Genomic DNA, 24,947 nt, shown 5'->3' on the forward strand with positions numbered 1-24,947 from the left:
GGACATCTGTCTGCTTCTTCAGATATTCTGATATTGATGGTTTTTATATTAGTAATGAAAATAATCAGCACATATTCTTTGTTTTATCTCACATTGTTTCTCTTCTTTAGTGAGAGGTGGTCTGCAGGAGGTTTTAGATGAACATAAGATCAGTCTGAGGAGGAGATGTGAACGTGTGACTGAAGGAAGTGATGAAACAGGAAGTGGAACCCTCCTCAACAGGATCTACACTGAGCTCTACATCACAGAGGGACAGAGTGAAGAGGTTAATACCCACATGAGGTGAGGCAGCTTGAGACAGCTTCCAAGATGGAGATCCTCCATGACACTCCAATCAAGTGCCAGGACATCTTTAAAGCCTTACCTGGCCAACAGAGAGCCATCAGAGTGGTTCTGACCAACGGCGTCGCTGGCGTTGGAAAAACCTTCTCAGTGCAGAAGTTCACTCTGGACTGGGCAGAGGGCTCGGAAAACCAAGATGTCGTTCTGCTGGTTCTGCTCTCGTTCAGGGAGCTGAACTTGATCAAAGATGAGCAGCACAGTCTCCTCACGCTGCTCCATGTTTTCCATCCAACATTACAGAAGGTCCCAGCAGAGAAGCTCGCCGTCTGGAAACTGTTGTTCATCTTTGACGGCCTGGATGAAAGCAGACTTTCATTGGATTTCCACAACAGTGAGGTTGTGTCTGATGTCACACAGAAGTCATCAGTCAACCTGCTGCTGACAAACCTCATCGAGGGGAATCTGCTTCCCTCGGCTCTCGTCTGGATAACTTCCAGACCTGCGGCGGCCAATCGGATCCCTCCTTCGTGTGTTGACAGGGTAACGAAGTACGAGGCTTCAGTGACGCCCAGAAGGAGGAGTACTTCAGGAGGAGAGTCAGTGATGAAGAGCTGTCCAGCAGAATCATCTCACACATCAAGACCTCCAGGAGCCTCCACATCATGTGTCTAATCCCAGTCTTCTGCTGGATCACTGCTACAGTTCTGGAGCACATGTTGACTACAGAGCAGAGAGGAGAGCTGCCCAAGACCCTGACTGACCTGTACTCACACTTCCTGCTGGTTCAGACAAAGAGGAAGAAGCACAAGTACGATGAGGGACATGAGACCAGTCCAAAGGAACTGATGGAGGCTGACAGGAGGTTCTTCTGAAGCTGGGGAGGCTGGCGTTTAAACAGCTGGAGAAAGGAAACATCATGTTCTACCAAGAAGACCTGGAGCAGTGTGGTCTTGATGTCACAGAGGCCTCGGTGTACTCAGGAGTTTGTACAGAGATCTTCAAAAGAGAGAGTGTGATCTTCCAGAAAACAGTCTACTGCTTTGTTCATCTGAGCGTTCAGGAGTTTCTGGCTGCAGTCTACATGTTCCACTGTTACACCAGCAGGAACACTGAGGTACTGGAGGACTTCCTGGAAGATAGCGATGATCGTGATGACGACGAAGACAACTTCCTGAGGAGAGCCATGGAGAAATCCCTTGGAAGTAAAAATGGCCACCTGGACCTGTTTGTTCGCTTCCTTCATGGCCTCTCTCTGGAGTCCAACCAGAGACTCTTTGAAAGCCTGCTGGGTTGGACAAGGTCCAGTTCAAGAACCATCCAGAGAGCCATCAACAACCTGAAGGAGATGAACAGTGATGAGATCTCTCCTGACAGAAGCATCAACATCTTCCACTGTCTGACGGAGATGAAGGACAACACAGTACATCAGGAGATCCAAGAGTTTCTGAAGTCACAGAACAGATCAGAGAAGAACTCTCTGTGATCCACTGCTCAGCTCTGGCCTACATGCTGCAGATGTCAGAGGAGGTTCTGGATGAATTGGACCTGGAGAAGTACAACACATCATGGGAGGGGCGAAGGAGACTGATTCCAGCTGTGAGGAACTGCAGAAAGGCTCGGTAAGTCCAGATGTGATTAACATTATAAATCAGTGAAGATCAGCTGTTCAATTCCTCAAATAGACACACTAACAAATTCAGTTGTATTTTGTCACAAATGTTCTTGAGTGGTGAGAATTATTCTTTCATTTCAAACACAGTAAGATAGATTATCTGAACCACCAATGTGCAGAGCAAATGTTCATTAAACAGGATATGTCAAACGGTTTGACATATCCTGTTTTTTGTCATAAAATGAATTAGAACTGTTCTTCTTCATAGTAACTATTTTAATGTTTCCTTGCAGACTTTCTGATTGTGAACTCTCAGAGACTCACTGTGAAGTTGTGGCTTCAGCTCTGAAGTCCAACCCCTCCCATTTGAGAGAGCTGGACCTGAGTGACAATGACCTGCATGATACAGGAGTGAAGCTGCTGTCTGCTGGACTGAAGAGTCCAAACTGTAGATTGGAGATTCTGAGGTCAGTTCACTGACTGTAACAAAAGTAGAGAAATTTAATGTTTGACAGGACAGTTTTTTCAGCTTCCACAGACTCTCATTGTGGGCCATCAGTCAGTGAAGATGTCAGTACTGATGAGGCTGTTGAGTGTGAGAGATATGAACGAGGTTGTTGAAGATCAGATGATAGGAGATATAAACAGGCTGTAGAGAGTCTGAGCTTCTGTGTAAACAGAGAGACACAGGTTGGTTGAAGACATGAGTGCAAATCTCAATAAAGGTGAAGTTAGGAACGGTGATGATCTTCATTATAACAGAAGCTAATGTGGTACACTGCCCACACATCTGCTGTGGTTTGGTGTGCATTAAACCAGAGCTAATAGAGCTAAAGAGTAATAAATAGCAGCCTAATACAGACCAACATCCTAACTTTCTAGGGGTTCCTACAATCTTTCTTGGAAAGGAAAATTGTCTTTCTCTCACTGCCTCTCCACAGGGTGCCTCTAAATTTACACCACCTCACTGAGGCTGGTCACTCGCTCACTTCTCTTACCACTGCTACGCAGACAATATGCAACTCTACATATCCTTCCTGCCAGATGACCCCACCGTCTCAGCGCAGTTCAGGGACTCTGGTACAGGCCATGATTTTCCCTCATCTCAACTACTGCAATGCTCTCCCAGCGGGTCTTCCAGCCTGTATCCCCTACAAATGGTTTGCGGCGGTGCATCTAGTTTTCAATTAACCCAAAAGGAATCATGTCACTCCACTAATCAGCGACTTCCACTGTCCACCTACTGTAACGTTAATCGCCACTAACCCCGCTCTCTTGGGTTGCCACCCTTGGACCCTAGCACATTATGTTCAAATCCTACACAGAGAGAGGCCCCTGATAACAAGCTAGTTTCAGTATGAGGTTCTGGCCTACCTCAATTCCAAATGGCTAACTCCAGGTTTATACCTTTCCCAGCCATCCCCCGCTCCACCACTGTTCCTCACGCAGTGTGGCATTTGAACACAATCTATCAAGTTCCTTAACAGCAGATTTGTAGTTATCTGTAATGACTTGTGTGAAGTGTAGGCAGTGTGGATGACAAACTTACCACTGAGGGTCCACCAATCAGACCACACAGAGAGCTAAAAGCTAATGATTCTCCAAAAAGAAGAGACCTCGAGATCTGGGGTCTGCAGCTTAAAAAAGAAAAGGCAGGTTGGGTGCTTCATCCCTCTTCCAACATCCACATCAAACATCAAATTAAGATTTCTAATGTTCTAATTGATTTCTAAGTTCTTTTGGACAACAGATCTAACTGTTGCTCTGTTTTCATGGCAGCATTCATTATTTGAAGCCACAGACCTTTAGACTGCAACAAAAACCTCGTAAAAACAGTCAAAACAGAAAGTGATGTCATATCGCCACATAGCCCAATCCGATTAACAAAAAACTTAAACTCTGGCAACAGTCAGCCACTACCACTTACTTTGTTGCAAAAAATTATTTACAGAACATTCTTTTTTAATAAAATATTTTTCAATCTCTGTACAGCTCTCAGCATGTGATGTGTGTCATGCCTGTGGGACTGCTGGTCCGAATTGCATGGCCCCCACCGAGGCCATGCAAGTGGCAGCTTCTAGTTGTTGTTGTTATTATTAATATAAGATTTATGTCTCTTTTTCAGGATGATTGAATAAAATATTCAGTTATTAATTAGAAGTGTTTGATATTTATTTTGGATAAATTATTATATTAAGTGAGTAATACATTTTTTCCTTTAGAAGAATTAATTAGAAAAATTAGAATCGACTAATTGCAAAAATAATGAATAAATTTATTGATTTTTAAAATAATTGTTAGTCAAGCCCTATTTTTAGTCCAACATGTCGGATTTGACGTTTCAATTCAATTTTATTTATATAGCGCCAAATCACAACAAGACATTGTGATTTGGTGCTATATAAACAATTAGAGTATCAACAGACGTTGATACTCTAATTCCAGACTGGCCTGAGATCAGCAGCATGTTATTGATCTGTGTTGACATGAATAGGTGTACAAATATTGTGCTGACATCATGATGATCCACAATAACACGATGACGAAGTCCCTCTACTTATTTTAGGGAAAAGCTCATTGATTAGGACATAGTAATGTTGAGCTTCACGTTTAAAAATTGATGATTATCTCCGTCATTTTTTCTTTTTTCAGATTGTGGCGCTGCAGTTTGTCAGAGATCAGCTGTGCTTCTCTGGCCTCAGCTCTCAAGTCCAACCCCTCCCATCTGAGAGAGCTGGAGCTGAGCTACAACAAGCTGCAGGATTCAGGACTGAAGCTGCTGAGTGTTTTTCTGGAGAGCCCACACTGTAGACTGGAGACTCTGAGGTCATTTGACTGAGTCTCTGTTACAATTGTAGATTTTAGGATGATAAGTTTCAATCAAGTTACAACATAATAATTTTAGACAGTGCAAATTTTGTTTTTACACTATCAGCATCAAAGTTATATCTCCCAGATAAATATTCAAATTTTTATTCAGATTACATTTTGATTATGCTGAATTTAAACCGTGAAGAGAGAAACCTGACCACATCTGATTGGATTATAAATGTTTTTTTTCTTATCTCAATCATTTATTCTTTATTCAGATTGTGGCGCTGCAGTTTGTCAAAGATCAGCTGTGCTTCTCTGGCCTCAGCTCTGAAGTCCAACCCCTCCCATCTCAGAGAGCTGCAGCTCAGTGGAAACAAGCTGCAGGATTCAGGAGTGAAGCTGCTGTCTGTTGGACTGGAGAGTTCACACTGTAGACTGGAGACTTTGGGGTCAGTTCACTGACTGTCTGTCACTATTGTAACTTCCATCCATAAAGTTGTAAATGTCCTTTTGTTCATATTTTTCTTGTGCTAAATTTAGTCTGCAGTCTCAAAGACTTGTGTTTCTTAAAGAAACTGTAGAAAATGTCCACTGTTAGTCGTTATGGTAAATGGTCACATCTGTTACAGAAGATTTTCTGAACTAATTTGTTTTAAACTGATCAAGTTTACTTGTTGAAGTAGAAATATTTCTTTGCTTTCTGTTGGTTTCAATTTGTTTTCACAAATAATGTCTGATCATTGATATCGATCCTTCAGAATACACACGCTCACACACACACACACACACAGATCAAAACATATTTCCAAGTGCAGCTGTTTAAAGGATTAATATAGTTTTTTTCCTCTAGTTCCAGACTGGCCTGAGATCAGCAGCATGTTATTGATCTGTGTTGACATGAATAGGTGTATGAATGTTGTGCTGACATTTGGATGATGTCTGTAGAAGGCTGACATTATGATGATCCACAATAACACAATGACAAAGTCCCTCTACTCATTTTAGGGAAAAGCTCATTGATTAGGACATAGTAATGTTGAGCTCCACATTTAAAACCTGAACACATCTGATTGGATTAGAAATGGATTTTTATCTCCATCATTTATTCTTTATTCAGATTGTGGGGCTGCAGTTTGTCAGAGATCAGCTGTGCTTCTCTGGCCTCAGCTCTGAAGTCCAACCCCTCCCATCTGAGAGAGCTGGACCTGAATAACAATGAGCTGCGGGATTCAGGACTGAAGCTGCTGTCAGCTGGACTGGAAAGTCCTCACTGCAGACTGGAGACTCTGAGGTCAGTTCACTGACTCTCTGTTACTATTGAATATCTGATATGTTTAATTAACAGCTGAACCTAATTTCTGTACATGCATAGCTTCCATCCATAAAGTTGTAAATGTCCTGAGATCAGCAGTATGTTATTGAGCTCTGTTGACATGAATATGTGTATGAATGTTGTGCTGACATTTGGATGATGTCTGTAGAAGGCTGACATGATGATGATGATGATGCACAATAACACAATGACAGTCCATCTACTCATTTTAGGGTAAAGCTGATTGATTGGGACATAGTAATGTTGAGTTCCACATTTAAAAATTGATTATCACCATCATTTTTTCTTGATTCAGATTGAGGGGCTGCAGTTTGTCAGAGATCAGCTGTGCTTCTCTGGCCTCAGCTCTAGAGTCCAACCCCTCCCATCTGAGAGAGCTGGAGCTGAGTAACAATGAGCTGCAGGATTCAGGAGTGAAACTGCTGTGTGGTTTTCTGGAGAGTCCACACTGTAGACTGGAGACTCTGAGGTCAGTTCACTGACTCTCTCTTACTATTGTAGATATGTTTAATTAACAACTCAATCTAATAATGTTGTAAATGTCCTTTTTGTTCATATTTTAATATTTCTTGTACTAAATTTAGTCTGCAGTCACAAAGACTTGCTGTTAGTTGTTAAAGTAAGTGAATGTTTCAAAATTTTGATAAATGGCATCTGTATACAGAAGATCCTCTGAACTAATATTATTTAATTTTACTTGTTGAAATAGAAATAGTTATTTGGTTTCTGTTTATGTAAATGTTTTTTCACAAATAATGTCTGATTATTGATATAAACACACAGATCAAAGCATTTTTAAATGGTTTTTATCTTCATTACTTTTCTTTATTCAGATTATGGGACTGCAGGTTGTCAGAGGTCAGCTGTGCTTCTCTGGTCTCAGCTCTGAAGTCCAATCCCTCTCATTTGAGAAAGCTGGAGATGAACTACGACAAGCTGCGGGATTCAGGAGGGAAGTTGCTGTCTGCTGGACTGGAGAGTCCACAATGTGGACTGGACACTCCGAGGTCAGTACTGAGTTGAAGTGTTCAATATGAAACTGATACGCTCACAAGAGGTTTTTTGTACTGACATTTTAATTAGAGCCCAACCGATTTATTGATTTGCAGATATTATCTGCCGATATGAGCTACTTGCAGATATATCTGCATTGGCATTTATGACAGCCGATATGACAATAAATAAAGAGAAACAGAGAGTCGGATCTGTCCCTCAGGTCATGAGTGGTGCATAGTTTGCCCACCAGAGGGCGCGCCGCAGCTCCTCTGTTAACAACCCTGCAGCACCACAGAACAAACAACAACTGACCGCAGTCTGCCGGAGGTCAGAGCGGCTCTGCCGAAGTGATGGTATAAGTAACTCTTTTCACAGATTTGAATATTCAAATCTCGTTCATTAAATGAAGTAATCTTTTTTTGAGTCAAACAGCGTAGTTCTCAAACAGGGAAGTATAATCCACAAATTCACCTCTTGATCTTTCTGTATCATCTTTCTATAAAGCCCCATGGGGCTATAACCAAATTCATACCATAAGAAATAAGTTGTCAATATGCAATCGCTACTACTCCGGCTAAATCCGTCCATTTTCACAATCTTTCCTGAGTATACAACCAGACCAGCCATATATATGTATTTATAATTATATCATTATATCTCTAAAGTGCTCATTCATACAATAGTCTAACGTCCCTATCCGTGAGTAACAGCTGTATTTTAACATCAGATTTGCAGGGGAAAATAAAAAGGAAAAAGTTATGTTGCATTCTCTGGCGGACCGGATCAGCTGTTAGCTGTAAACGCACCACAGGGCTAACGCTAATGTTGCTATGTGGCTGTGTTTTAATGTTTTAACGACCGGGTCCATTTGTTTTGGAGAGGACACGACCTTGGAGGTAATTTGGCTCCCGGTAAAACCCTGTCAGGGTTCTGAACAACCGACTTGCCTCTCATTCTCTGGTGCTGGCAGTAACTCAGGCTGCCGAATGAATGAATGCCTGAGGAGGACCCATGTGAGCAGTGAACAATTAGTTCATTCCTGCTCCACAGTAGCCGAGCTGTCACGTGAGAAATGAACAAGTCAAACCCAGAGTCCCACAGTTGATGGCTGACGGAGCTCATGCAGCTGTCCAAGACTATTCATGCATGCGTGAAAATGAATGAATTACTCCCTCAGACAACCTGTTCCTCCTCAGTCACATACAAGATTACGTCAAATGAACTAAACTTTCTTTGAACGACACAACACTACTCTGCCGGAGCTACGGTGAGGAGCTCCCTAGCTCCTGGTAGCACTCACACTCACTGTTTACGGTGAGTTGTTAATTTATCACATCAGTTACTTCACTTAAGTTGTCTATGAAGATTCTCAGTCATCCAGGTCATAGTTATCCAACGAAGGTTAAAATGAATCCAAAGGACTTTGGATAAGGGACGAAACGTCTTCCAGTAGCTTCAACCAAGTCCAGTTGCCCTTCATTTTAACCTTCGTTGGATTACTTCACTTAAATAATAATAAAAACAGCCCTTATCACTTCTCCAGACTTGCTAACCCTCCGGTTTTTCACTGCTCTCTCCCGGTCACAGCAGGAGTAGGTGAGTGGTGGAGGCTAACGGTACGCTGACTGTTAGATTAATTCTGAAAAAAGTGCGGCACTTCTAGGGAACGGTCCTCTCATTTCTCCCTTCTAAATATTATTAAACATAACGTTACAGCAGCTAACTAAATTAGCCACAAAGCCAATGCCGTGTTTATCAGTAGAGGAGCGCTAACGTTAATGAGCGATTTAAACTAGTGTTTGACGTATTCTAAATATATATATATATATATATATGCCTATGAAGGAGAGCCATTATTATTATAGCAATGACATAAGATATGATGAGGAGTAGTAGTATATGGGTAATTCTTATAGTTTCTGTTTTGCTGGCCCCGATTTACTCTATAATTTATAACAAATCAGATATTAATTTCTTTCTGTAGTTTTATTTGACTCTTATTTATCAAAACCTTAATATATTTTGTTGTACCTTTTGTACAAAGTATTATTTATTACAATAAAAAAGTTTCTTTTTAGACTACATTATGTCATGGTATCTTGGTGAGGTCTCAACATAACATTTTAGGGATAATCTTTGCTTATGTCATGCTTTTCTCAAAATAAGGGGAAAAACAATATTGGTCAATATATCGGCTATTGGATTTTAAAAATCTCAAATATCGAACTCGTCACTGCTCAGATTAATTAAGAGCTTCCTCAAACACAGAGCCTTTTCTTCCAAATCTAACTATCAATATTTGCTATAAATGATCAATTTCTTTAAGTAGTAGTAGTGTATCTGAAATGTATTGGTGTATACAGCAGGTAAAATAAGTACTGAACATGTCATCATTTTTCTCAGTAAACGTATTTCTAAAGGTTCTATTGAAATGAAATTTTCACATGTTGGTAACAACCCAAGTAATCCATACATGCAAAAATGTAAGTTATGTGTAATGTGAAGTAACACGGAATAGGTTTTGAACATGCTTACTTAAATATTTTTAATTCTTCGTACAAAAGCCTTTGTTGGTAATAACAGCTTCAAGAAGCCTCCTATATAGAGAAACTGGTCCTATGCATTTCTGAGGTCGACATTGGCCCATTAGCACACGCCGGTAGCAGGGATCGTGTGAGCTACAGAGAGAGGTGGCGGTGAGTAAAAAGTGTTTTTGTAGTGAAAAAGTAGCCGCCTGCTCTCATTGGCTGGATGTGGATGTCGAGTCGACCGACTCTTCCACATATTTGGCGTGCTAGATATCTGGCTGGCGTCTGCAATGTGTCAGAAATGCATCTGGGAGCCGTTTTGTTTTCAGTATTTGTTTCTTCCTACAGGGTGGATGGCAGTGAAAACAACTCTACACCTGACAGGCATGAAGGATGTGAGTTAAAGCCCTCTGGAATATCTTAAAGAAACTTAAACTGTCTGCTGTGTGCTTCATGGCTCTGGTTAATCCCGGTAACATTGTTCTGCTCTGCATGTTGGGAAAGATGATGTCTTGTTGCTGTGTTGCCTCACTGCAAGAATGTCTTCAATCTCTGTATATTTAATTGTATGGACACGGTGCTAAATTGGTATCTTTGGACATCTTGACCTTATTCGATGGTTTTCCAGTAGAGTTCAACAGGACACATGGGGTAACGACCTGCTCCAAAGGGCCCTGGCCAGCCTTGAACTGGTTACAGTGGTTACAGGTTTTTGAATGTTGGGTCACCAGGACGTCCAAAAGTGAGTTTGACGTCTGCTTCTGCTTCTCTCCATCCGATGTCTCTGATCACCACCAGATCCGTCTGAGGACGCCAGAGAGGATCAGCTGTGTCCTGATGATCCAGAGAGGTTGAAGCAGCAGCAGCTTCTGTGTGGAGAGGCTCTGAATACAAAGGTCACTTTTTCACTTGAACATTTTTATTTGTCTCGGGTTCCTTAGTTTTAGCGCCTCCAGAGTTTAATATTTCTTACCCTCTAAACTCCTCTCGCTCTCCTATCAGAAACTCCCTAAATTAATTTCCACCTCCTCGTCTATGAAACCTCCAGCTGCTGTCCCACAGAGCTCTGCAGGCTTCACTTGTGCAGGATCGTCCCCTGAATAATAATGATAACTGCTATAATAGTAACAACAACAGATAATCAAGTGACGTCTCTGACCGGCTCACTCAGTCAGAGCTTCACTGTGCTCAGATAACATCAGGCAAGCATCTCCCAGTTCTGTGTAGTACAGCACAGGTCTGCTGGATCTGTTAGAGCTGAAACACAGTACCCATCAGGCACTGCTCTACTCTCTAGTTTTAAATCACAAGTGATTGCTGAATCATAACCAGTCATGTGACCATTAACCACAAAGTGCCAAACGTTTCTTTTTTTTTATGATGTAATGTTTTAATTGGCTTGTAGTTCTGTATGATGCAGAGTTCCTGTCACCTGAACATAACTCTGAGAGTTGGGCGTCCAGTTTCTGCTCCCATCTCAACGTGTTCTGTAACTAATTTTGTACTGTTTTTCAATTTTAGGAGAAGTTAAGTTTCACACCTGACCTGCTGACTGACTCTGGAAAGACTTCATACAGGTAAATAAATTGAATTAACTTATGCTTCACCTCCTTTCAGCACTTACATTAGAGTTTAGCTGATACAGCCCCAGTATACTTTATCAGAACTGCTGGTCTGATGGTCGAACAGCTTCAGAAACCCCTTGGAGCTGTGTTGTAACTTTCTGAAACCGACAACCTGACATCACAACGAGCTCACTCAGTGGTTGGTGAGCTGTGGATCAACTCTCTTTTGTATTCTTCACAAAACTATTGAACTTTTAAGGTTTGAAATAGGCCTGAAATCATTAAGCTCTAAAGGATACAGGTAACTTTTCTCAGGAGAGATGTGTGTGAAGATTCTCAGTCACTCAGATCATACTTATCCCAGGTGGATTAAAATCAAGTACTTTACTCGGTTGTAGACACTCAAAGATGTTTTGCCTCTAATCCAAGAGGCTTCTTCAGTTCTTACTGACTGGTACTGGTAACAGGTGGTGTTCGGACAGAGATCCAGCAGTTATCCACAAATCTGGCCCAGGCAGAGGTTAGTCCGGTTATTCCATGTGTTCTGTTTTAGCAGATGTGTCCTTACGGTTTCCACTGCCGGGTACATGTGAACAAGGAGGTCACATCATAGTTTTCTATCATTCCTTAGCACGGAGGGGACGTCTCAATAAGAACAGCAGGTCTGTGGCTATTTAACCAGGTTTCTGTTAAAACATGGAGTCAAGTTTATGTTCAGACATGAGTTATTAATAACAAAAGCCACATCCATTTTCCCTTTCAGTCTGTCTTAGTGCCTTTAAATGGGATGGAGATCAGATTACGTGCAGTAAATTCTTAAAGCATTGTAGTCTAAATTGTTATTATTAATTATTAGAGCAATAACGGTCTACATTGTCATCATGTGTTATTTTTATCTTTATCAAAGTTTTGTTATAGTTTGATTGTTATTGCCTTAAATGATGAGGTTATTGATGTAAGGTTGAATCATTCCCCCTTCAGGAATGTAGAAGCAGATTTGTGTGAAAACTATGTTATAAAACAAACAGCTAAAGTGAAGATCGCAGTCTTAAAACTAAAGCTGTGTGTGTGTGTGTGTAGAGGACGACACACAGCAGAGCACAGTGAGAAACTAGCACGCAGCACAAAAGTCAGGTTATGGTTGATATATACTGATCAGCTGTAAGCATGCCAAAGACACAGAGGGGGGGGGAATGCAGCCAGGCCGAGAATGCTGAAAGGTTGGAAAACAATGAGGGAAGAGAGACACCCAAATATCTGGGACTTTCACAGATCCAGGTGCAGCAGGAAAGAGAGCCAAGAGAGGATATAATGATTAGAAACAGAGCTAGGCCGGAAGAAGTCGACTGTCACTTGTTTCATGTTGACTCGGGTCTCTGTTCAGGTTACAGAATGGGACTCTTTTGCGTCGATCTCTGACCCTCTCCGGGGAAACTTCGGTGCTCTAAGTCGTGTCTATTTCTGTTGAGAATAAAAATGTTGGTAAAAGTTCAAGCTTTCTGGCCTAAGTCAGGATACTAGTCCAGATTAAATGATGGTTAGTGGATTCACATGTTAACTGGGATGATATTAGACTGAAAGTAGACTGGCAGTCCAGGTCCCTTGTAGTGACCATGTTGTAACCACATGGTGAGGTGATTACCTTGTGAGGATATGGATTTTCTCAGTCAACTATGACAGTATGTGGGATGGCCACGTCTGTGTTTGCTGAGAGTGTGCACCAGTGGCCATTTCTCTGACAGTATTCACTGTAGTTCCAGAAAAGGTTGACATTGTCAATCAGGTGGATTCCAAGAGTTGTCCAATCTGCCCTGAGCCAGTTGTGGAGTTAGCGAAGCGGCTTTGTTCTCAGAAATCCTCCTCTAACACCCGACAGCAGCTCTGCCTTTAGCTGAAACAGTTTCAGTTCTAATTTTATAAATATTATTGATGCCATTGCTCCAAACGAGATCAAAATAGTTTCTCGTAGGAAAAAAGCACCATGAAGAAATACCACACTGGTAAAAGGTCAAGAAAGACCTGAAAAGAAACAAAGTCTGGAAAGGCAGAAGATGAGATCTATAAAGAAGGACCTTACAGCTATGACTTTGATCTAGAAAGTGCAAGGCAGTATTTCCTTTTTTTCTCTGAGATTATTTATAAAATAATACAAGCCCCATCAGCATCAGTCCCTCCTGACATGCTATCCACCAAGTCATGTAAAGACTTCTTTTTTCCCAGATAAAATTCTAAAGAACAGATGAACAGAAGGCAACTCCATCTCTGGAAAAATAGCTATGTCACCTGTACATGCATAAGACTACCGGTACTCTAGTTAATGCAGCAGTTTTTTTACCCCCTATGTAAAGCAACCTTGACAGAATTAGTTCAAAACCTCAGGCCTTCTACTTGCTGCCTTGAGACTCTGCCTCCAGGCTTCTTTAAAGGCATTTGATCTGCCTAGCATTAGATGTATTACAGATACAGTGGGTACGGAAAGTATTCAGACCCCTTTAAATCTTTCACTCTTTGTTTCATTGCAGCCATTTTCCAAAAATCAAAAAAGTTCATTTTATTTCTCAGTAATGTACACTCAGCACCCCATCTTGACAGAAAAAAACAGAAATGTAGAAATTTTTGCAAATTTATTAAAAAAGAAAAACTGAAATATCACATGGTCATAAGTATTCAGACCCTTTGCTCAGTATTTAGTAGAAGCACCCTTTTGATCTAATACAGCCATGAGTCGTTTTGGGACAGATGCAACAAGTTGTTCACATCTGGATTTGGGTATCCTCTGCCATTCCTCCTTGCAGATCCTCTCCAGTTCTGTCAGGTTGGATGGTAAACGTTGGTGGACAGCCATTTTCAGGTCTCTCCAGAGATGCTCAATTGGGTTTAAGTCAGGGCTCTGGCTGGGCCATTCAAGAACAGCCACGGAGTTGTTGTGAAGCCACTCCTTCGTTATTTTAGCGGTGTGCTTAGGGTCATTGTCTTGTTGGAAGGTAAACCTTCGGCCCAGTCTGAGGTCCAGAGCGCTCTGGAAAAGGTTTTCGTCCAGGATATCCCTGTACTTGGCCGCATTCATCTTTCCCTCGATTGCAACCAGTCGTCCTGTCCCTGCAGCTGAAAAACACCCCCACAGCATGATGCTGCCACCACCATGCTTCACTGTTGAGACTGTATTGGACAGGTGATGAGCAGTGCCTGGTTTTCTCCACACATACCGCTTAGAATTAAGGCCAAAAAGTTCTATCTTGGTCTCATCAGACCAGAGGATCTTATTTATCACCATCTTGGAGTCCTTCAGGTGTTTTTTAGCAAACTCCATGCGGGCTTTCATGTGTCTTGCACTGAGGAGAGGCTTCCGTCGGGCCACTCTGCCATAAAGCCCCGACTGGTGGATTGCTGCAGTGATGGTTGACTTACTACAACTTTCTCCCATCTCCCGACTGCATCTCTGGAGCTCAGCCACAGTGACCTTTGGGTTCTTCTTTACCTCTGTCACCAAGGCTCTTCTCCCCCGATAGCTCAGTTTGGCCGGACGGCCAGCTCTAGGAAGGGTTCTGGTCGTCCCAAACGTCTTCCATTTGAGGATTATGGAGGCCACTGTGCTCTTAGGAACCTTAAGTGCAGCAGAAATTTTTTTGTAACCTTGGCCAGATCTGTGCCTTGCCACAATTCTGTCTCTGAGCTCTTCAGGCAGTTCCTTTGACCTCATGATTCTCATTTGCTCTGACATGCACTGTGAGCTGTAAGGTCTTATATAGACAGGTGTGTGGCTTTCCTAATCAAGTCCAATCAGTATAATCAAACACAGCTGGACTCAAATGAAGGTGTAGAACCATCTCAAGGATGATCAGAAGAAATAGACAGCACCTGAGTTAAATATGAGTGTCACGGCAAAGGGTCTGAATACTTATGACCATGTGATATTTCAGTTTTTCTTTTTAATAAATTTGCAAAAATTTCTACATTTCTGTTTTTTTCTGTCAAGATGGGGTGCTGAGTGTACATTACTGAGAAATAAAATGAACTTTTTTGATTTTTGGAAAATGGCTGCAATGAAACAAAGAGTGAAAAAATTAAAGGGGTCTGAATACTTTCCGTACCCACTGTAGTTCTGCCCTGCCAGGACTTTCCCAGGGACCTGAAGACAGCAGTTATTAAACCACTCTGAAAAAAGCCTCAGCAATAAATAACTACAGGCCCCCATCAAACCTTTCTTTTTCAGTAAAGATCATTGAAAAGGTTGTTTTTCAGCAACTTAATGCTTTTCTGGTGCAAAACATGCTTTTCATTCTGTATTTCAACAACACAACAGCACTGAGGCTGTTTGAATGACATTCACCTGAGCTGTGAAATTTTAGTTTTGTTATTACTGGACCTCAGTGCTGATTCAACATGGATGACCTGATACTGCTCGACAGGCTAGAAAAGTGGGTGGGACTTTCTGGCACTGTGCTTAATTGGTTAAAATCATATTTACAAGATTTGCTTTCTGTCAATTGGTAATAAAGGAATCTGGGCGAACAAAAATCACACGCTCAGATTATTGAACATTACAGAAATCAATTCTAAATCATACTGGGATCCAGTGTAAGAGGCTAAAACAGGCTTGATGTGGTCACTTCTCCTGATCTTGATAAATGCTCTGTTCAGTCTGGAGCCGATTAATAGGCTTTTGGTTGAGGCAGGTGAAGAGGCCGTTGCATTAGTCGAGGCATGAGGAGATGAAGGGATGTAAGATGGTCTCTGAAAGATAAACTAGATCGTACTTTGGAAGTATTTCTAAGATGATAAAAACAAGTCCACCCGAGTTTTGTTGTGTGCCGCTCAAAGATTAAATTACTATCAATATTAGTGTGAGCAGAAAAGTATCAGGTTGTGACCGAGCAGAAAGAAATATTAAAATATGTAAAATACAATATTAATAAAAACTGTTGAACTCAACAGATCATGTGACCAGCAGGCTGAAAGCCTGTTGTAATCTGCCCTTCTGTGTCCTGCAGGTTCAGGTGTCCTGGTCCAGGTGTGTTCCAGTGTACTTTGACTGGACTGATGTTTGGTATGACTCAGGAGGCGGAGCTGCTGTACCGGACTGTCCAATGGGATGAGAGCCTCCTCCAATCAGCCGGCAAGACGGCTGCAGGGCTGCTGTTCAGTATCAAGTGTCCTGAGGATGCTGTCTGTCAGCTCCACCTGCCGCACTGTGAAACAAAGGACGGTGAGGACTTTATTGTGATTAGTGAGGGGAGAGTTTTGTCTGAGCAACGATGAAACAACATCCTGTTCTTACAGTCTGAACAGCTGTGGAGCCGAACATGGAAGGTTTGTCCTGAGGGGGGCGCTAGAATAAAATCAAAAGGGTTCATGGTTTGAGGAGAATGAATGAAATTTCTGGGAAATATAATTTTATGATTTAATGATTGATTACCAAACATTTCGTGGCATGTTGGACAGTTGTGTACGTTGTTGTTGTTGTGACAGACAACAATTAGTTGATTACTGAAAATTAATCTGAAACAATTTTTATTATTGATTAACTGATTCGAGAAAAGTGCTCAATGTTTTCCAGTTCCTTACAATGTGAGGATTTGCTTTTTTATATAGTAAACTAAATATCTTTTGGTTTGTTTGGACATGTTGGCGAGTAAAATGATTTAAAGGGGCACCAAATTTGGTAAAATAGGTTAGGTAAATCAAATAATTTTGAATCAGAATTACGATAATAATTAGATAATAAGATGATAATAAAGAATGACATCAATTGATGTTGAAGTTCCTTGGGGAACCACCCTAAAAGATAGAAAAGGGAAAGCTACTTAATTGATTGATTGACAAGGTGTATGTTTTGTATAAAGCAATAGTGCAAGTAAAATTCCAAACAGAAGTATTTTCCTTAGTGCACTTAATGCAAGTTGGAATTTTGTCGTTAGTAGGTGCAAAAGAAAAGTTCAAGAGGTCACCAAAGTCATCACTTGGGGATCGTGAATATACTAAAAAAGCTTTTTTAAAATTGTTAGTCCTTTACTTTTTCTTTAGGTAGTTCCCTCTGTTTATCCCCTTTAGGTCTCACAGAAGCCCAGACTGATTCAAAATAGCATCAAGTGCACAATACATCTCTGGCTTCCCATCCACCACCACTGTGTTCAATAAATTGCTCAACCTGGGCAGCAGTTATATTCTTCAATGACTGGCCTTCCTGCTTATACAATAAGGTTCGGACTAACATGGTGCTGAGGTTGTTATCAGTAAACCAGAAGTTTACCAGCTCTGTGTTTTCACAGCTCTGCTGCCTGACGGTCTGCTGTCTGTCGTCCACATCACTGATGATGGAATGAGCATCCTCGAGCCGCTGGAGATTACAGACACTCATGTGGTTGTCAAAGTCCCTCACCTCTCTCTATTTGGCCTGGTCTGGGATATAGGGAGGTTGTGGACGACACCAGTTTGTGGCCAAGTTCTGCTGTTCCTCGGACCACCGAACCCAAGAACACAGAGGCAAAAACTGAATGTGTTTCTCTTGCCGAGCAACATCCACCTGGACGAGGTAAAGCTTCATGTTACAGCCGTCAATCCAAACTTCCCTGATGTGGCTTAAAGTTCACAGTTTTTCTGTCTTAAACAACAGTCAGGTGTCCGTATGAAAACTGAGCAGCCTTTTCTTCCCGTAATGATGCCTTTGGTGTGAGCGACCAGGGTTCAATTCCAATTCATATGGGCAAACACTGTGGACTTAAAATTTCTGCCTTGATCGGTTTGAACCACTTTTGGTAGACCAAATATCGAATATCATCTGTCCAATCCAGTTTATTGTTGAGTTGCACCCCAGGAACTTGTAGGTGTCCACCATCTCTACTCCCTCCCCCCTTGTTACAACAGGATTGTGGGGCCTCTCGCTGCGTCTGAAGTCCATATAGCAATTGTACCCTTTTCTCCAAAGGGTATCTTTATAGATTTGACAAGTAGGCTCACACAGGATGCAACCCAGAGTCAGAGGGGAAGAGAGAGTGAACTCTTCAGGAAAGCCTTTCTAATACTTGGCTTGGCATGCTGATTGGTCTGCCCAAGATCTGCCTGACCAGGCTATGCTGCTTTCCAGGCAACTGGGAACTTGAAAATTTACAATCTTCAGCTAGAAAAAGTACTATAGAAGGCCACTTGTTCCTACTTGTGAACTCGTAACACGTAACATGTAACTCATAACGACTTCATGAGTAGCAGCCGAATGACGTCACACAACTATGGCAGCTCCCATAGAAGCACACATTGTAAATGGTAAACCATAAACTAAAAGGCAACTTTAAGTATATTTGAATGTGTTTAAATTAGAATAATACATATATATATATATATATATACCCTGCGACCCTGTACACAGGATAAGATGACGGATGGATACTATTATATAGGAAAACCTGTTCTGCATGTAAATTGATGTAGAAAAATGTCACCAATGTTATTAGGTGCGTGCAGTCGATATTGACTACCAGCTATGTACAGCGTGCGACAACTCAGCAGTAACGTTAACATAGCTGTCCTTATTAGCTAGGCCCCTTACATGCTTGCTAATAACTTTTTAAGGTGAATCTCTGAAATTGACAGCGTTGCGTTGGACTGATTTGTGCAGCAGTGTTCATGAGAGAAAGAGAGAGAGGGTGTGTCATGCACCATCATGCACCTGGGCGGCTGATCCCCCTGGTTGCGTGTCGAAGTGTCCTTGGGCAAGATACTGAACCCCGATTTGCCCCTGGCGGCTGTTCCGCCAGTGTATGAATGAGTGTGAATGTTAGTTTCCGTTTGAGCACTTAGGCTCAGTGTATGAATGGTGAATGCAGAATGCATGTAGTGTAAAAGCGCTTTGAGTGGTCGCTATACAAGTACGGAGCATTTACATTTACCTGGAAGAGTCTGAGGTCGGAAGTCTGATATTTCAACTTGGAAATTTTCCAGTTCTAAGTTGCCTGGAACGCAGCATCAATCTCCTGGTTAGCACCTGTAGATGACACAGGGGGATGCTTCTGTGGATTTAAAGGTTGAAATTCTTAAAGCTAAACAAAGCTATAAGGAAAAACTAGAAAATAAGATGGCATCCAAAAATCCTGGCTCAGCATGGGCAAATATGAAAACCATTGTAGGCCTTCATAACTCAGATTGCAGTAATCAGATTATTTTAAATGGTTTTAGTTCTGATCTTGAACTAGCAAATGCACTAAACGATTTTTATTGTCGTTTTGACAATTTGAATTTTAATAAAGAAATCCAGGAATTGAGCGTTAAGTTAATGGATGATCAGCATTTTAACATCGACCTTCAGGATGTGGAAAAAGCTTTCAGACAAGTTAAGGCAAATAAAAGCCCAGGTCCTGATAGCATTTGTGGCAGACTATTAAAGTCATGTGCAAAAGAATTGAGCCCTGTATTTCATGAAATTTATAATAAGTCTCTGGAGACACAACATGTACCGATCCTGTGGAAGGATGCGGTGGTCATTCCTGTCCCTAAATGTAGAGACCCTAAGATGATAAATGATTTTAGGCCGGTCGCTTTGACTTCCATTTTAATGAAAATCCTTGAGAAATTAGTACGGTCTGAGATTTTGAGGTGGACAGAACATCGATTGGATCCTATGCAGTTTGCATATAGACCTCATAGAGGAGTACAGGATGCTACACTCACAATGTTAAATCTGCTATTAGGACACTTGGATGGACAGAGGACACATGCTAGACTTTTATTTGTTGACTTTTCTTCGGCGTTCAATACAATTCAACCACACATTTTAATTGAGAGGCTTTTAGATCAGTTTGTGCTAAGTAATAATTTGATTGGTTGGATTTTGAATTTCTTAACTAATAGAACACAAAGAGTAAAAGTGAATGGTGTCTTATCTACACAGATGAGTTCCTCTACAGGGTCTCCTCAGGGATGTGTGCTGTCCCCGCTTTTATTTATTTTATATACTAACATGTGTCAAAGCATGTATGAGAATAGATTTATTATAAAATATGCGGATGACTCAGTAATTTTGAGTTTACTTAAAGAGAATGAGACCTCACATGGTCCAATTATTGAGCATTTTGTCAAGTGGTGTGATGAATCTTACTTACAGTTAAATATATTGAAGACCAAAGATATGCTTATTGATTTTAGGAAAAGCACTCATCCAAGTGATCCTACCTTAATTAAAGGCCAAAAAATAGAGTATGTACAATCATACAAATATCTTGGGACCATAATTGATGAGAAACTAAATTTTGAAGAGAATTGTGAGGCTCTGAAAAAAAAGGGGCACCAGCGTTTGTACTGCCTAAGGAGATTATCTGTATTCAATCTTGATAAAACAATAATGAAGTTGTTCTATCATGCTTTTATAGAATCTGTTTTGTCTTTTTCCATCTTAGTATGGTACGGTCATATATCCTTAAAGGCAAAAAATCATCTAGATCAGATAATAAAATGGTCTGGCCGTTTGATAGGCGAGTCAAAACCAGGAGTGGCATCACTATATGCCAAACAATTACAAAGGATGGCCCTTTCAATTTTAAATGATGACTCTCACCCTCTGCGAAATGAGTTTCAGTTATTACCGTCTGCGAGGAGGTATAAAGTCCCTAGGTGTAGAACGAAAAGACATAAAAGCAGCTTCGTAATAAATGCGATTGATATGCTTAACAAATTGTAGAGGTGTTTTCTCAGATATATACTAGGGGTCTCATGAATTTTTCATGAATTTTTCATAATGATTTTTTATTTTATTTATTTTTATCTGTCTTTATGTGTAGTGTGATGTTCTGTGTTGTGTGTTGTTTTTTTGTACTGGATGCCATAGAATGTCATTGCACTGTAAAACAAATTTACCTACGGGTATAAATAAAGTAAACAACAACAACAACAACAACTTCTCCCCCGTCCTTCGGAGCCAATTTTGCTAGTGGCCAAACAAGCACCTGGAAGCCAGCGTCACAACCCACATGGCATCCGGAAATCTGTAAAGATTTGCTGCTTTTGTATTATATGACAGTAAATGGACAAAGTAAGGACGTCACCTTTGACTTGAGAAATGTTTGACCGGCATTTTTCTGTATTTTCTGACATTAAAATGTTCTGATGTCTTTTTAAGGTGAGAAAACAACAGGGAAATTGTGAGAACATTGAGGCTCCTTCCAAATGCAAATTCATCAAAGATGAAAGTTACACTGTTCAATGTCCTGAGGCCATCAAAGTACAGCCTAAGGTGAGTGTTTAAAATTAAAGTTTCATCATTCATTCATCAAACTACGGTTTGTTACCTTTTGTTTACTTTGGATGCTATGGAAGTTATGACACTTTAATTTTCAGAGAGCAGATTTTATCCTGGACTTTGGACCAAATTACCATCCAACATTTGAGATCCGCCTGCCGACAAACACGGAGGAAGTGACTATAATGGTCCAGGACCAAAGAAAGACGGAGATCTGGGAGCATGAAGTTGATCTAACAGGTAAAGTCCTCATCCGCCTGCAGCATTACTCCACCTGATAGTACAGCAGAATCGATGAACAGTTACTGATCTGTGGTGCCTTAATATATTTAGTAGATGAAAATTTAAGTCTGATGTCTGAGGGAAAGTTTTGACTTTGTTTTTGAGGTTTTGATTTTGACACAATGTGAAGGAGAGCAACATACAGATCATTGAAGCTGCAAAGTTTATGTATCTTATCTTCAGTTCCATCCTGAGGAGAGTTATCAGTATTACAGTAACAGGGAATGGAAATGTTTATCAGCTTTTTGCACGTAAGGTATTAAAGCTGTGACTGTGACTCCCATGGAATCAGGTCGTGGCAGACGATTCAACCACAAACCACACAAGTAAAACTAAAACTGTTTCATGATTTGGGTTAAGTCCCAGGCGCGTGGGAAGGCATTTCGCTTACTGCTGCACGGTAGGAATGTGCGCATGACACGACTGAGTGTGCACACATTCACACACTTTCCATCAACACGGAGAGATTACAAGTTACAAAACAGGCAAAGAGATAAAGAGAAGGTGCAAGAAAGTGGTAGCCTATGCTACAGCTGGGACTAGTTTTTCCCCAGTTATCCAACTTCAGTTTCATAACATAAACATTTTATAAACATACATATTTGGAAACAATCTGTTACCTTGTCCCTTTTGTAACAACTACAGGCCGAGCCTACATCAACAACATCACTACCAGTTAATGAAGTTCCGTTTACTTTTCATATTGTTTACCAGTCCTTTTTTATTACTACAAGGTCCCTTCACCTACTATTTAACGATCGCCTATTTAAAGAACAACCATACATTAATAACAAAAAGAAAATCCAACTCACTTTCAATAGAAAGTACTGAAGATGGCCGTGCATTCAGCCGTGTGCTGCACAAAGATTCGCTTCAAAGGCTCAATGATGAACCTGATGAACATGCAGCAAAGGCGTGTGTGTTAGTCTTTGTTGCGTCATGGTACTTGTTAACCATGTTTTTAGCTGCTGAAGGGTGGAGAATGACCTCTCAGAGGAGGCGACAGACACAAACAAAGATCAGCAGATCCTGAGTTTGTGGATGCAGTCCCCCCCCAAACTCTGCAATGTCCGGAGCTGTTCTGAGTCCTTTGTCTTTGGTAAGATCAGAGATCCACGTGCAGCCGAGACTTGTCAACTTGGCAAGGGAGATGGACAGCAATGTCCTCCAAACCTGAATAGAGGCAATTCACAGATCTATAATGGTTTTCTCTTGCTGTGCTGCAACTTTCATTCCAGGTTGATCAAAATGGCGGTCCAGCTCTGGTGTTACAAGGTCCAAAGCCTGAAAGAATTCACATTCTCCCTCCCTCACGTCGCCCTCCAGCACTTAAAGTGTCTCCCAAAGCACTCCACATGAAACACGCTTGATTGCCTCACTGCGCATCATCGGCTAAAAATTACAGGAACAATTTCTTGTGCTTCCCCTGTTGAAACAGAAATTGAGTGTGTCTGCGACCAGGCGTACCTCCCTAGTAACCTTTTGTAAAATTAAATCCAGCGGATGATTGCTGCTATGAACATACAGTGCAGCGGGGCATTGTGCTTTCAGTTTTGCGTGGACACCTGCAAAACGGCCAGACATATTGCTTGCACCATCAAAACAAAAACCTTGAAAGCGATCGGCAAGTTCAGAGGCATAAAAATATCTCAGCTGCAGGAAATAAGTGTGTCTGCTGTGTGGTATCAAAAGCAATGAAGAATCCAAAAAAAACGTTTGCGACTGATAAGTTTTTGTCCGCATAATGTAAGCTACAGGGAGACTGCTCAGACGCTCTTACATCCATGGGTCCATCAGCCGTTAGTCCAAACGTACGTTCTTTGGCCTCAGACATAATTCCTTCCACTTTTTAAACCATCATGCTTGAAATGATCTTTCAAAAGTCTCTGTTCCAAATCTCCATCCAGTAAAGTTGAGATGGGCTGACATGGCCTCTCATATCCAGGAAGAACACTGAACACCACTACGTCCTCTTCGCTTTGTAATCTAGGAGTTTTGGTGTTGTTAATGAAGAAATTATTATTCTTTTCTGCGCCATACTCCCACTAATCTGACTTTGAACAGACGCCACTGAGTTTGTGTTGAGTTCCGCCTCTGACTGATCTCTGAACTCAGCAGAAACTGCATTTCTTTCTCTTCTTTCCCTCCAGCCTTTCTCCTGTTTATTGAGCTTCAGGATTTCTCAAGCTAAAACATTTGCACAAGGCTGCACCAGGAGAATTTGTGTCTAGCTGCAGCTTTACGTTCTATAATTGGCTTGGCGTTCTGCCTGAACAGCCAGAGGTCTGTGTTACTGAACAAGTCTTTGTTCTGCTCGTCCCTTAGATCTGACTCTACATGAACTCAACGTACTGAGGCCTCAGAGTGGCTCACCACGGAGCAGGTTAACATCAGTCCGGCCTCAGTTTGTAGAAGCAGTGTCTGAACCTGTTCTGAACCAGCTGCTGGATCAACTTTTGCACCAGGGTATTATAAATCAAGAAGAAATGGATTCAGCCAGGACCAGACCCAGGGCTGACAGGGCTCGAGCGGTGATTGACATGGTACGAAACAAAGGAACACAAGCCAGTTCAGCTCTGATCGAGGATTTCAGTATGTTGGATCCACACCTGTCCAGAACTCTGAACCTGAGCTGAAGTAGAACTGAGACTCGAAACACGATGAAATGGACTTCCATAGATAGCAGGGGCAATTCTAGGATCAGACCTTTAGGGGTGCTCGACCCCTAATGAGAATGTAGCATGCATACGATCCCTTGCAAAAGTGTTTACTCATCTGTGGAAATCACAAGTCGGACTACTAGAGAGGAGCTGGTGCAGAGCGGAGCGGGTCAGTCAAGGACGTCACTTTGTGTTGAAAAGTGAACATCAGGGGGTTTAGATTAGAGGCGTGATGATATAATTGGGGTCACTAGTCGTGACGATGCACGAGAACAAGACGATTTTTAGCACAATTTAGATTAAATATTTGATGCAGAAATATATGTGAGGAGACTTTGAGCATTAAACTCGTAATTTTCTGCATTCTGGAGACTTGTTCTGCTCATTGTTATGTTGCAAATGTCTGTTTTTATATGAGGTTAAACTACTCTTATTGCTTCTTATTGCACAAATAAACCTTTCTCAGAGCATTTTCATTTGTTAGTTAACATTTCTAATGGGGACAAAATCAGCCTTCAAAATGTGGTGGGGACACGACCCCTATGGGATCAGTGGACCAGTTCAGGGCCGTGCAGAGACCTTTGGAAGGGCAGGTGCTCAAAGTATAGAAGGGGCACATGGAACAAGGATTTAAATAGGGCTGTTCTCAA

The 24,947-nt window shown here is 41.4% G+C and overlaps 3 protein-coding genes across 3 annotated transcripts in view; 2 read left to right on the forward strand and 1 right to left on the reverse strand.

The window, feature by feature from the left end:
• The window catches only part of LOC119897314 (NACHT, LRR and PYD domains-containing protein 12-like), a 609,009-nt gene that overhangs the window by 461,121 nt on the left and 122,941 nt on the right, over nt 1-24,947 (reverse strand). The window lies entirely within an intron of this gene.
• On the forward strand, nt 1,078-1,787 carry LOC119897641 (protein NLRC3-like). Its single transcript, XM_038711497.1, has one exon. The coding sequence runs from the start codon at nt 1,199-1,201 to the stop codon at nt 1,763-1,765; it is 567 nt and encodes a 188-aa protein (XP_038567425.1). The 5' UTR covers nt 1,078-1,198; the 3' UTR covers nt 1,766-1,787.
• On the forward strand, nt 1,759-24,603 carry LOC119897442. The gene is made up of 12 exons (XM_038711144.1): nt 1,759-1,901; nt 2,188-2,361; nt 4,547-4,720; nt 6,875-7,048; nt 9,914-9,960; nt 10,364-10,461; nt 11,087-11,142; nt 16,122-16,336; nt 17,400-17,662; nt 21,236-21,349; nt 21,454-21,595; nt 23,963-24,603. Exons 1-12 carry the CDS (start codon nt 1,789-1,791, stop codon nt 24,271-24,273), a joined length of 1,881 nt encoding a protein of 626 aa, XP_038567072.1. The 5' UTR covers nt 1,759-1,788; the 3' UTR covers nt 24,274-24,603.

Source organism: Micropterus salmoides, unplaced genomic scaffold (genome assembly GCF_014851395.1).
Source record: "Micropterus salmoides isolate LMB-PRFRI ecotype aquatic unplaced genomic scaffold, ASM1485139v1 Ms_hic_scaffold_1, whole genome shotgun sequence".
Classification (NCBI taxonomy): domain Eukaryota; kingdom Metazoa; phylum Chordata; class Actinopteri; order Centrarchiformes; family Centrarchidae; genus Micropterus; species Micropterus salmoides.